Source organism: Trachinotus anak, unplaced genomic scaffold, assembly GCF_046630095.1.
Source record: "Trachinotus anak isolate AG129_WGS33_773 ecotype Australia unplaced genomic scaffold, CSIRO_AGI_Tana_v1 ptg000018l, whole genome shotgun sequence".
NCBI lineage: Eukaryota > Metazoa > Chordata > Actinopteri > Carangiformes > Carangidae > Trachinotus > Trachinotus anak.
In genome coordinates, this window is record NW_027273869.1 from 6,322,165 (window position 1) to 6,335,982 (window position 13,818).

General features: G+C 43.0%; 1 protein-coding gene across 13 annotated transcripts in view; it reads right to left on the reverse strand.

Moving 5' to 3' along the window:
- LOC139635202 (pleckstrin homology domain-containing family A member 5-like) overlaps positions 1-13,818 on the reverse strand; it is a 215,863-nt gene that overhangs the window by 54,211 nt on the left and 147,834 nt on the right. For 10 of the 13 annotated variants that reach the window (XM_071502286.1, XM_071502285.1, XM_071502284.1 and 7 more), the window contains one exon: positions 5,291-5,344. The exons of 2 other annotated variants lie outside the window; for them this stretch is intronic. In XM_071502286.1, the coding sequence (XP_071358387.1) occupies positions 5,291-5,344 (54 nt within the window). One more of the 13 variants, XM_071502296.1, reaches the window with a different exon arrangement.

Here is a 13,818-nt window from a genome sequence, read left to right on the forward strand (position 1 = left end):
TTTCAACAAACTGACACACATTTCACAGAAGTATGATGAAGGAGGCGACAGGATTAAAATGTCTGACTGCTTCCTTCAACACAAAACTGTGTCACATTTTGTGAGTAAAACAGCATAAATGCCTTCGAGGAGGGACTGTCTGAAAGTGTGTCGCTCTACATTATTATCCCCATCCGAACCATCCCCTCTTCATGATGCAGGATTTTGCCCTGCGTCGAGCGTGGCCATTCAGAACAAGCATAAACCCTTCAAGCCTTCTGACATTATCAAGCAAGACTTTGCCTGGCCTTCAGTCTGCCAATGACTCTCAACGAGAACTAAATGACTGTGAACGACACCACAGAGGTTAAGTGTCTGACGAACAGCGAGACCAGTTCCCTTTCACTCAGAAGTTGTAGATGTTTTTAGGCTTTTTCTGAAATGTTTGTGTCCAACAACTATTTTCAGATCATCAGGTCCCCCCGCGACTCGCACGCCTCAGGTCCTGAGGTCCTGAGGTCTGAGAAAGAGAGAGAGAGAGAGAGAGAATACTGGAAAACATCTGCCCTTCATCTGTTCTGTTAACTTACTGACATAAAATTATAGTCAACATTGGGTTTCTGCTATGAATATATGTTTTGTACTCTAGATCATTTCCCTCCCAAATGACCATTGTGACCAAATTTATAACTAGTCTGGTACCTGTTACATCAACAAAGAGGTTAGCCTACAGAATTAGCATTCCGGTGGTCTGTATGAGGGTGGCCTGGGATGGAATCAAATTCCTGCCCTGAATTATTGTTTCTGTCTGCCCCTGAACGCATCAGTATTGCCTTAGAGCTGAGAGTGTCCTGCCAAGAAAGATGACAGCATCAGCACTTTCAGCGAGTGCTCAAAAATGACATGTTTAGGATCGAGGCTGTTATGAGTCTTGAACAGTAATTAAGACTGTGTTTTATCATGGTTTTAGGAGGCATTGAGAAATGATGTCACTTTAAACGGCTGTGTCAGGTCAAAAAGTGTGGATAGACAAGAGAAGTATTTTCTTATCATATAATTTCTTGATTCTTCATTGTTTGTGTGTTTTTGTTGGAATGAGGGTACACGCGTTGAAGGAAATTAACTTTACCAACTGAAAATCTCAACTTTTCTAAAACTGTAATACAACAATGGATCAAAGCACCATGTGTAATGTGGAAAATGTCACTTGCAATGACAAACCTACAGTGAAATATCACCAACTCAAACAACAGACTGAGGAAGCTAGAGACTAACTGAAGAACCTCAAACATCTACGAGCTAAGGAGCCAGATATATTTTGGTCTCCAGCAGCCTGAGAGCTAAAAGGAGAACAGACACTGGGTTTATGATAGACACTCGACTCCAAATAAATGTTGTTCTGAGTCTGCCGCATTTATAAACAGGCATAGCACAAGAGAAAAACATCCCATACATGAGGAGACAGAGCAGAGATGAACAGAAGTGACCAACGAGTTGAATCAAACTCTCTCAGTCTCAGCAAAAACCAAACATTATGTGCTGCAGCCAGCTGGTGTTTACTGCAGGGTATGATACTGCATTGGTGGATGTTTCTGCTGTGTGTCCACACTATGAGTGTCTTTGTATCTCTGAGACACCCACAGCGTGGGTTCACACACACCAGTCTATTCACAGCAGCCTGGAAACCTCTCTGATTTAACTGGAGGAGCTCAAGATTCCAGAGTCAGAATACATTCATTAGCAACTTTCACATATGGCAAGTCTCAGTTGTGTGTGTGTGTGTGGGTGTGTATTTGTGAATGCTACATAGTGAGGACCTCCTAACAGAGTGAGGACATTTTGGGAAAGTAAGAAAATTTTGGCTGATCTTCACTTTCTGACACATATTTTGAGGGTCAAGACTTGGTTTTCGGGTCAGGGTTAGGTTTAGGTTACGTTAAGGGGGTGGGATAAGTGTCCTCAGTGTCCTCACAAAGTACAAGTATGTGTATATGAAGGTGTTAAGGCTTTAGAAACAGAGATGCTGTGGCCAGAGACAGATGTTCTGAGATTGCTCCCTCTTCATGGCTCTGTCAGTGACACTGAACTGCCGGCCAATTGACTTTGAGTGAGAGAAGAGGACTTCACTCGCCTTTAGTAACAAGAGCCCTACATCTAAAGACTGTTGACTAACACACACCACAGAAATCGCCCACTGATCGCACAGCCAATCTGTTTTTCCCTCCCTGCCTTTTCAGCCCTTCCCACTGTCTCATCTCCTTGGCCTTTTCATCTTTCAGTCGCGCAGTTATCTTAGCCTTTATTAACCTTTCCTTCATAAACCTTTTGCTTCGGCTTTGTTTATTCTTACTTCAGTGACTCGCTGATGAAACTGGTCTGTGTGGGCGCTGGCGATGTGGGCTGCTACTCTGCCATCTAAGGATCAGAGAAAGTTTTTCCCCCCTGATCCATTTGTTTTCATTTCGGCCTCCCCTGCACTATGAGCACCAGTGTTTATTTGCTCTGACTGTGACGGATGTTACTGATGACTCAGCTCCATTTTGCATTTTTTTCATTCTCTGCACTTCTTCACTCTTCAGTCAAAGAGAACTGAATGAAACTCCATCAAACCGGACCTGAGGTATGTGCAGAGAGTTTTGGTGGCTTGGTAATATGATAATATGAATATTGTGATATTTCCACCCATATGCAAACTTCCCCGCTGCCAGGTCTGACCCTTCACTTCACATACTGTACATTTCACCTTGGTGTGAGACAAATAAAGCTTTGAACTTCTGTTTAGTCGCAGCATTGCTTATACCTGATACAATGATATGATTATATATTATTTAAAAAAGCACCTGAAACATAAAATACCCCCTCCAAAAAAAATTAAATTGGTAATATTTGCACTGGACTGTATCAAGATATTAAAATTTGGATACGTTTGTATTTGTGTTAAAAACAGAACCTCTGACCAGAAGAGTGGTGAGTATGACTTGACTCTGTTGGTGTTGAACTCGTGGATTTCATTCTGTAGAAATGTTTTTTTAGAAATTGATTTTATACTGAATTTATCAAGGAAACATGCAGGAAGTGTCGACTGCATTGGCAGCAAAATAAAACCTTAGCAGAGTAGTAAACAGACAGGATTTCAATGGCAATACGATAAGATACACTTGTAAAACTGGGGAATTAAAAACAAAGGGCTGTCTCTAATGAAAAGCCCTGGTTCTCTCTGCAGCTGAGGTAAATGAAGCCACTTTATCGAACAGTGCATTGTGAAAATTACAGATCTCCAGCACAGACACCGTCCACTAGAGTAAGTTCCTGAGCTGATTCGTGTTTGCCTTCACTGTGAGAATCATTTCAGGTCTGTTTCTCAGTAATGGAATTGTTTTTTTTTACTTTATCAGTTTGGATTGGATCAATGAGTCACAGTTCAATACCAGACAGTTCAAAGCTTGAGCTGGGAGAGAATACAGGAGCTGTACTTTTAAAACCCTGTGAAGACAGTGTAGCAGCAGAGGCAGAAGTAGGTGATAATAGAAACCACAGCTTAAGTAAAGGGGAAAGTTAGTTCCTATGAAATTACAGAGAGGGTTGTTTTATTCCCTGATGAATGCCGGAGACACATTCATCATACACAATCATTTGATCATTAGTGTTGCACAGCGGCTCATCAGGAAATTCACGCAGAGGCTGAAACAAAGTTAGTGTCAGCAAGAGGCAGAAACAAGAAGAAGAAAAAGAATAATCACACACAGGAATGAAGCCTGGGATTAAAGAGAAATGGAGCTGAAGACAAAGCTGGAAGATGCATCCTGGCGTTCTGGATAAATATAATTTGTTAAGCTCTTGGAAAGCAGCGGAAACACTGGTTGACGACTTGCCTGGAAAGTGGCTACTTTTCATTGCTAGCTTTGTGGGTTTTTTACGCCTCACATTATACTGAAATTAAAGGAACAGACGTGTTTGCTGTCTTACAGAGTCACATGAGAAGATCAGTATCATTTCCGTGTCCCGCGGGACAAGTTCAAATAGTTTACTGGAAGGAGGCGGAAAGCTCGCTCCAAGTCTTTTAAAATCCTCTGGTAGATCAGGACAGAATATTCACTCACTGGATGCAGGTTTAAGAGGGTGAGCTCGTGATTTTTCAAGGGGATTTGCAGTTTCTGAGTTGCTGTCAAACTGTGAGAGCTAATTCCTCTGGCGCTGGGTCTTTACTGACTCTGGCTTTGAGTGCATGTTAAAATAGTTGCATTACAGCTCTAGTGAATGCCGCTTTGTGCCTGAAGTGTTGTTGTTCCATCCCAGTGTTACTGACACACACACCCTCAGTTTACAGACAGTGTGCAGCCAAAATATATTGGAGTTGTTAGTTTATTGACTTCTTTGGTTGACTGTTTTGTTGGTCGATGTTGCACTGCTCCATAAACACAGAATGTACTACATGCTATTATATTTTATGACAAATAACATTGAGATCAATTTAGACAGTGCTGAACCTGTCAACAAGTGTTCATGGTGGGAATGTTGGGTCCCTGTAAATAAGATTATAAAGGGTACAGGCTAGAGCTGCTCTATATGACTTCTATTGTGATTTGGTGCTATGTAAGTAAAACTGACCAGTTTGGGAGACGGTCCTGGACCCTTCCCACTGAGATTTGATAAACCTAAGATCTTCATTCTTGAGGTTTTTTCTCTTGTAAAATCACTATTGTGTTAGAAATGTCCAAGTTAGTTTGTGACTGTGGTGTCGTCGTTGCCTTTTCTGCTGTACAGAACTGAAATGGGCTCATTTGTCCTCTTTGTTTGGAAGTCAGTGGGTGCTGTTCCTCCAACTGGCCATTTCAGTTACATATAAAAACAAGCTTTTACAATACAAATGTGAGATTCATGCTTTATTTGAATCTTTTGGAAAGGGTTTCAAGGACGAGGAGGTAGTTTGGCAAATGGGCAAAAGGGTAGAGGGAAACATCTCTCTCTTTGTACTTTCTAAGCAGTGATGAAACTGTCCCAGAAGGGGCTGGGTAAGGTTATGAGGGATGTTTTCTAGCAGAAGGGAAAATATAGTAACCTAAAGCTTCTTATTTCTACACCTCTTGATACAGATCTTCTCATCGGGCCGGTCAAGACAACAACCTCGTGTACGTTCCCAGATGTGGAACTGTACGTTGAACTTCCTCTCGGCTAACAGGGCTTTCTGCATGCAACCACTTCCAGGTTTTAGTCACTGCCACTGTCAGTAGCAAACTAGCGCTTAAAGCATGAGGGCTGACAAAGAAGCTGAAGCCACAGCAGCTCTTCCAGTGATGTGAGGGAACTTTACCTGGTGGGAGCCTCTATGGGCCTGTCAGGGTGGACAAGCTTTCCACAACTCATGCTAGAAACAGAACAAGGGAGGGAGAGAGAATGACAAAATAATAAGAACTCAAACAATGACGTTAAATTAAATGATACATGATACATAAAATAAACAGTGATAGAAATCATATCATTGAGAAAAAAAGGCAACAAGAGAAGCGAGGTAGTTCTTACACCACTGAGGATGAGGAAGGCCAAATAAAATATCTTTTTCTTGTATGTGCTTTTGTGGTCAAACAGAAAAACTCTTTGAGCTTGTAAACACCAATCTACCAGCACCTCCCTCTGACTATTCATTTAAAATCACACTATTTATTCCATTCCAGTTATGGCTTTGATCAACCCATCTGCCCACCATCGTTGAGAGCCCCCCATTAATCCAGTGTCACTGTTTCTCTGTGACTCTGTTTCTTCCTTTGTCTCTCTTGTCTTTCAGAGTTTCAATCAGTCTTGCGTGTCTGTCTGTTATCATTTTTTTTAAATTGTTTTCCCATCTTCTTAATCTTTCTGTTGTTTGTACAATCAGACAACTGGTGATATGTGAGCAGACTCTGTTAATAATTGATTACAGAGACAGACGCGGGAAGCAGAAAAAGACAAAGTGACAAAAAGACGAAGAGGGAGGGTCAGAAGAGCTCGACGCAGCTTTTAAAATGCCCCAGCCTCTAAACTTGATAGGTTGGGTTGAGCAGTGGGCTATTAACAAAACATCAGGCATATGAACAGAGCAAAGGTAGTAGTGAGTTGAATATATCACAAAAGAGGGGAAAAAGGGAAACCAGAGAGTCATTAATAAAAGCAGGAGCTGCAGAGGCATGTGGTACATCCTAAAAACTTGCCAGTGAGTGACGTTTGAATAGGTGAAGCGCCGACTCCCATTAAATGGCCTCAGGCGGTGCAGGAGGAGAAATCAAATTTGTGACGAAGTTGAAGCAAGAGATGGTTGAGTTGAAGTGAAGGAAGACTGAGACGCAGGGTACTGGGGATAGAGGTGTGGAACTGACAAACCCCCACTCAAATCACAATTATTCATCCCTTCCTCATCAAAAATTGAGCTCTCTCTTTTCCTTTCCTTAAACAATGATGCCCACAACACCTTCTAATGTGTCACCTGAGATCTGAGTTCATGCCTCTGTGGGAGGGGGTTAAGGTTAGAAGGTAATGATCAATGTAAGCCATCTATCATCACCATTGCTCTTCCTGCTTTAACCAGTTTCCCACATGGTCAGATGAGCACACCACAGCATTAGTATGGTAACATTTGCTAATTAGCACTAAGAAGAAAGTAGTAGACGAAGATGGTGATAGATAAAAAGTCAAAGGATCACCAAAGTGATTACAGTTTGTCCTGAGGGGGACGTGAACATTTGTACCATTACATGGAAAATTATCCAATAGTTGTCCAGATATTTCAGTCTGGACGAAAGTTGTGGACCACTCAAGCAACCAACCAACCAACCAACCAACCAACCAACCAACCAATCAACCAATCAATCAATCAATCAATCAATCAATCAATCAATCAATCAATCTAACTAACTCACTGACACTGCCATCATATGAGCTATACCACTAACTTGGTCAAAAATCACTATCAGTGCAGTGGAGGTCTCAAGGCCGGAAGTTGGGGCTGAGCTACTTAAAGGCTCATTACTACACTTCCCACAATGCTGGTAAACAATCCACACCTCCAGCTTGTAACACTTCCTATCAGCTTTCTGAAATGATTTGCAGCCTCAAGGTCATTTTCTCAGCTGTTGTATGAGGCTGTTTTCACAGGCTGAGTAATGCTCCATATGGCTCCTGCACTGATGTTGATGAATGGAGGGAGTTTCTCAGCGTGCTGCAGATAAACAGGAGGCTTCCACGTAACAACAACCTTCCACAACAACGCCACCACTTTCATTTCAATTACCTCTTATTTACCCCTCAGTGCTGCATAGGCAGCAAATCTGTGGAAACTGGTGTAGCTTTAACACAAGTGTCTACCCACAGGTGGTTCACTGACTGGGCCAGCAGTACTGGTTGTCAGCTCTGGCTGGCCCAAAGGCAAGGCCCAATAGTTGGGCCGGTGCATGCAGCATTTTAAAGTCAGGCTGAGCATGTTGATCACTTTCCAAATGTGATCTGATTAAAAAAAAGAAGAGTTTACCGGTTATTTCAGTGAGAGAAAAGAGAGTTTCTATAAATCACTCATCTTTTCATGAGACCAGACAGAAAGGACGACATATAAACTTCCTGTCTCACAGAAGTGTGAACGTTATTCCATCACACTGAGACTGTGACACAGAGCCAAGCTGGTTTTAGCTGTCGCATAAGGAGGCGATCCACCACCTCTGTGGTGTGCTGGGTTAGATCCGAGGAGCTGCAAATGAGACCACCCTGAGCCCGGAGGGAAGCTTAGAGCCTGTGCTGCTTAATTTTCATATTCATTTAAAAGTTCTAAAGGAAGGGAGAAGACGTGAAGACGCTTGAGGGCTTATGTGGAACAGAGACGCTTTCATGTTACATCAAATAAAGCTAGCATGTGACGTGTGTTCAAAATACAGAGCACACATGATGATGCGTGACGAGGAATGGTCCTCTGTCTCTTAGTAGCAGTTGTTGGAAAACCCTGGTCTATCTGCAAAAATACAGCACCAGGCTGTGGGGCACTGAAGCATGGTCACAATCAGCAGGTCATGTGACACAGTTAGACCAAATCTGCACAACATCTGATTCATCTGGAAGATGCAGTGTGCAGGCACAGTGAGGTCGCCGATGCAGGGCACTCTTGGATCCCATTTTGTTGTCTCACCAGTACCTTCCACAACATCCCCCCACCAGCGCAGCCCTCTGTGCTGTTGTAATGCAGGGCTGTCTGCTCTCACACAGCAAACTGCTTCTGCTCTGTCGGCCGCCTGGCGAAATCTGGTGTTCTGCGTTCTGAATCTGCAACAGCATGGTGCAACTCGATGAACAGTCAGCGATTTGACATGATTCATTTAGAGAGATTAGCTAAACGGTTTCATCATCAGTCCAGAGAAGATGAAGCTGATGTTTCTCTCACACAGTTTTTTTTGTGTAGAATTGAGGGAAGTCAGATACCAGTATAATTTCCCCCTGCATTGTTTTTCCCCTCAGTGTTGTACCTGTGGTTGCCATGGCCACAAACAGCAAGTTTTAAAACCTCGGCCATCGACACCTGGAATAACCGCGTGCATTTCACCAGACGAAGGCTCGACAACTCTCCTCGCTGGAGGCACCTGCTGCTGTCTGATAGCATCTTAATGTGCGTCTGCTGCGGGCAGGAAGTTTTCAGGCCTGGGAAATGGGGAGCAACTTTTCAGTGAAATGAACGGAATATGGATGAAATATGATATCCAGCTTCATTACACATTCCCTGCATGCAAGACTGCAGTTTGTCAGCTGGCAAGTATGCTGCATACACAACATCTGGTGGAGGCTTTTCTGGCATGAGAATCATCATCGCTCAGACAGCCGTTTGTTCAGTGCTCACTTCGGTTTGTGCTCTAAGTTTTTGTGGACGTAAACGGGAAGTGTAACGTTACATTTCGGTAAATTAACTTGTAGCAGTTCCTTAGCGGTGTAGCAACGAATGTACAGACAACTATCACTGGATTATTTTGATACTGAAGAAAACTTAAAAACACAAGGATTATAATAATAATAATACATTTTATTTAAAGAGTGCTTTTCATGCTGCTCAAAGATGCTTTACATGAGTTTAAAGTTTCAGGAAGATGATCCCTAATTATTTTGGTTGTCAATTGTACACAAGAAACCAAAAAAGACTGACGAGAGATTACACAACAGATTTTACGCTCAGAAAATGCTGTAATGAGCATCTCAGCCACATTCCCTCCCTGCACCGGGCGCCAGCGTATCGTCAGAAAGATGTTTAACTCTGACCACCTCTTTATGTCGGACTGCTGTTCAATTTTGGTTGGAAATGAAAATCAAAACCCAATATTTGCTAACTGACACTGTGATGTTTAGTAGGGGTCGGATTTTGCTCACAACTTGAATGTCAATATTATTACGTCAAACATGAGACATTTGGAAGATGTGGATTTTGGTTACTTAGCAACACCACTTGAAACCAACAAAATATCAACGTCAAGCTGTCGTCAACACCTAATGACGTCGGTGGCCAGCTTCGTGCCTGCAGGGTTGTGTGTCTGCAGCTCTAATGACATTCATCATGCATGCGAGCTGCTCAGACTGAATTTTAAAGCAAAGATATTTGCCTTTCGCCCGTCATCTTCCTGCCAGTTGGGGCGGAACAAGGTGAAACTCTCATTAGCAGCATTGCTGCAGTTAAAACACCTTTCGTTCCCTGTTACTTTCTCACCTCCACTCTGCTCAACAAGTTTAAAAATACAAACCATGCACACCTCATTTACATAACTCACACACACACACACACACACACACACACACACACACACACACACACACACACATAACAGGACTCCTTAACAGGAGCAGCGTGACAGAGGAGATAATTGGGATGGGGGATGAAAAGGGTGTGAAAGAGAGAGGTGGTGCCACAGAGAGTGAAGCTCCTCTGAACTTGTTAGCAGAAAAATGGTGTGTAAATGTGTATGTGTTTGGGGGGAGCGGGGGGGGGGGGGGGGGGGCAAGGCAAGAACTGATTGAAATACCATCCTGACAACTCTTTTGGAGGTGGAGCGTGTAATTGCTGCAGTTTGTTTGTCTTTCGGAGAGGCTGCGGTCCTAAATTTCATCTCAGCCCCGTCATCCTGACTTTTTGTTGTTTTCCACTTGGTCTCGTGGGGAGCCGAGAGTCAGTTCTTCGTGAGAACAGAGTGTGTCGTCCGCAGAATGGATCCCATCGCGGAGTTGATTGGGAGCTGGGAGCATCCAGCAGTCAGTCACTCCGACAGCAGCGAGAGCAAGGGAGGGGAAACATTCAAAGAGATTCTCTGTTTCGGTTTGCGAGTCTGTGGCTAAGCTGCTATAAACAAACCACAGGCAGAGGAAAAGAGAGGAGGGAGGATGGGTTTAAGTGACAGACAGCAGATGACAGAGGAAGAAGAGGGCAGATGAAGATGGATGTGTTAGACAAAGAGATGCAAAGAAACAGTCTAATCATTGGTGGCTGATCCTCAGTGAGTCACACACATACACACACAAAAAAGCAAGAACACAGCGAGAGGGATTTCTGGTCTGATTGGACTGCAGCTGCAGCCAGACAGGCCAGAGCAGGAGACAGACATTAAAGGTCCCTGGGTCATTTTTCTGACAATGGACTAATGAATTTATTTTCTGAAATCTGAGAATGGTGGCCAAATCTCTAGAAGCTCGTCCGACAGAACAAGACGCATGAGCAGTCGGGTGGTCGGACAGGTTGTAAACAAACAGAGGGAACTCTGATTTCCTGCTTCAGTAATCATTAAAAACAAGAATGTCTTATATTTCAAAGATATGTTTGGGCAGAATTCAGGTATAACATAATAAATTAGTTTGTTTAAACTTTGTGCATCATCTCCTTAGACAAGATTCACAATATTTTTTGATATGTAAATGCAATGCATTTGTAATCTAGCTGACAAACAACAGCATTACAGTTACACTTAGAGTTTTATAGACAAGATGTCACTACAAAGAGATGGGCGAGGTTGTCAAACACACATCATCATCATCCAGATCATCTGAACAGCTTCATGTGGTAAAGCTGAAGCTACATGCCGCCGTGGTGTTGGGAGGGTAAAGCTAAAACAGGAAGTCTGTGATGGATGTTTACAACAGACAGTTTGGGTAATAATTTTACACATCACTTGTTTCACTGAGGTGTGTTTACAACCTGTCTGATCATCTGACTGCTTGTGTTTCTTGACCTTCTTGTGATGACACCTTGTCCCCAGATCTCAGCAGTTCTAAAAATAAGACTTCAGTTTCAATAAACTGGCCCGATCCTTCACAAACTATAAAGAAGCTGCGATACAGCTCATAAAATCAAGTCTGATCACAGCTTTAAGGATCAGAAGTCTACCTGACCGATCCCGTCCTGATCAGCTGGACTGGATATTTCTTTTGTTATTCACATTGTTTACTGCTTGTGCTAGAGCATAATTTATACATTTTCCCTCACAACATGTGAAACAATTCACTGAGTTGAACTGTGAAATTCAGGTTATAAGTTGCTTGTTTTAATGAGTGTGGAGAACTTTGACCTTAGAGAAGTGGTGTCCTGGGTCCATCCATGGCTCCAACGGAGATAATCAGCAAAACTATAAACAGGTTCATTCTCCTCAAAAGTCCATATTACTTCAGACTGGGCCATTGGCCAGGAACACTGTAAACTCAGCTTTTTGACAACCTGAACTTAATTAACCAGCCCGACCCTTAACCACAGAGGTAGATCAGAAGAAGAAGAAGAAGATTGGGAGAATGTGGGAAGGCTGTTCCAAGGTGAAAACTAACTGGTCCTGCAATTAGCTAATACCTCAGTCAGGTCAAATACAGCAGGTCTTATACTGCTCCTAATCCTCTAAAATACATTTAGGGAAGTGGGACAAATCACATGTAATTTGCATTTTACAGCTCTCTGTGCAGCTCAGCACTAATGAAACCCAAACACTTCATCCACATCTCAGGATCAACTCTGACAACATTTGTCTCCCAGCAAGAAAACTTGGTCATTCCGATCACACTATATACACACACTATAAAACACTAACAACAAGGGTCACTGCTGTCTTTGTAGTAGCTCTTATTTATTTATTTGGCATAAACCCAGATTCTATTACATTCTGTTACTGCATGGATTGTGCTGCCTTACAGTCTGTGTTGCAGAAAGGACTCTGAAATGCTGCAATATAGTTTTTCCATTCTCTCACAGTTATTCCAGTTTGGAGATTTTCCAGCTGCACAAAATGAAACTGAAGTAAATCCAGTATGAAACTATATATATTGATATATCTGCATACTACATACACACATATGTAGAGTAGCTGCAGCTAAAGAAAGACAACAGTTCTAGTAAACCCTGTATTTTATACCCTGCAGTACACCTGGGATCAAATCCTGTCCAGGTTTCATTTTGACCAACACCTGATCATGTGACTGGTGGTCATGAACTTTCTCTGTGGGGTCGAACACGAATGAATCCGTCTTTACGACACAGTATAAACCTGCAAAATGAGTTTGGGTGGTGATTCAGTTTGCCTGTGAAATCTACAGTTGAGACCACACTGACTTCTGCTGTGACGTGTGTGAGCTGAGAGGTCTGAAAAAAAAAAGTCGACACGATATTGAGCAGTGGGTGTTAGCGACTGTAAACAACTGTAATACAGCAGATTTCTGTGTTTCCCATTAGACCGTGGGAAGGTATGTCTCTGTGCGTCTCTCACTTTGATCATTCAAGGCTTCAGCTCCGCGAGTCGACCTGCGCACAATCTCCCCCTGCGGATGTGTGCACGCTGTCCGCAGCAATCAATGTGCGCACGCTCGCTCGAGCTGCACTTCTACAGCAGATCTCTGTTAAAACTCGCAGTTTGTGCTGTTTTTCTGCTTGATGTCATGTTCTTTTTGTTTTACTGTTCTTTTTTTCTTTTCATGATCTGATTGTGTAGGCTGTGGTGAGGATGTAGAAACATAGAAAAGGAGTTACGTAATTGTGAAGGTTTGCAGTCAGCTCAGCATGAGAGTAGAGGGGGGTGACAACCAGAGAAAGCCGCTGGGATGTTGGTTCTGCAAAGTGAAATAATTATCCTAAGTTTATTGCAGGTACAAACGCAACCACAGTCCTCTGCTTCCTGTTCAACCACTGGCTCCAGGAAGCTCGTGTCGGGGCTCAGATGCAGGACTGAAAACGGATTCTGCTCTGATGGTTCTGTGTGGTGAAAACACCACAGAGGATCTGGAGAGGTGCAGAGTACAGGGGGAGGACTGTATGAGCAGACTGCACACTGATGCCGTGATACAAAAGGCCTCACAGCTGCATGGACGCACAACAACACCGTCTGTGCTTATCACATGCTGAAAGAACAGTCAGAGCTTTAACGTGACTTGCAGCCGTTCCTCCACACCACCACCACTAACAGCCACACTGATGCACGAACAAGCTGCGCTGTATGCACACTGAACTTCATCATTCACTTAGTTACATTAGGAGTGCCTTATGTCTGCTGATTAGAGATGTTTATCATACAAATCTCACAGTTCCTCAGTGAGCAAAATAAATCAGCCCACATGGAATCGGGCCCATGCACAGCAAGATTGTGAGGTGCTACTTCCACATCCACACACAGATAACCTTTCAGCTGTCAGTCAAAATTGGAAGGTAACAGCTGGACTCTGCCCAGATGTGAAAGTACATGAGCCAGGACCCAGGTCTATATTGGGCCAGACGTTTCATTTTGCTATCTGGGTTGGGTTCTGTTGAGATCAAAAAATATCAATCGTGTGATCACAACAGGACCAAAACAGAATTGCTATAATTTATTCCAGTATTCAGTCTCTAAT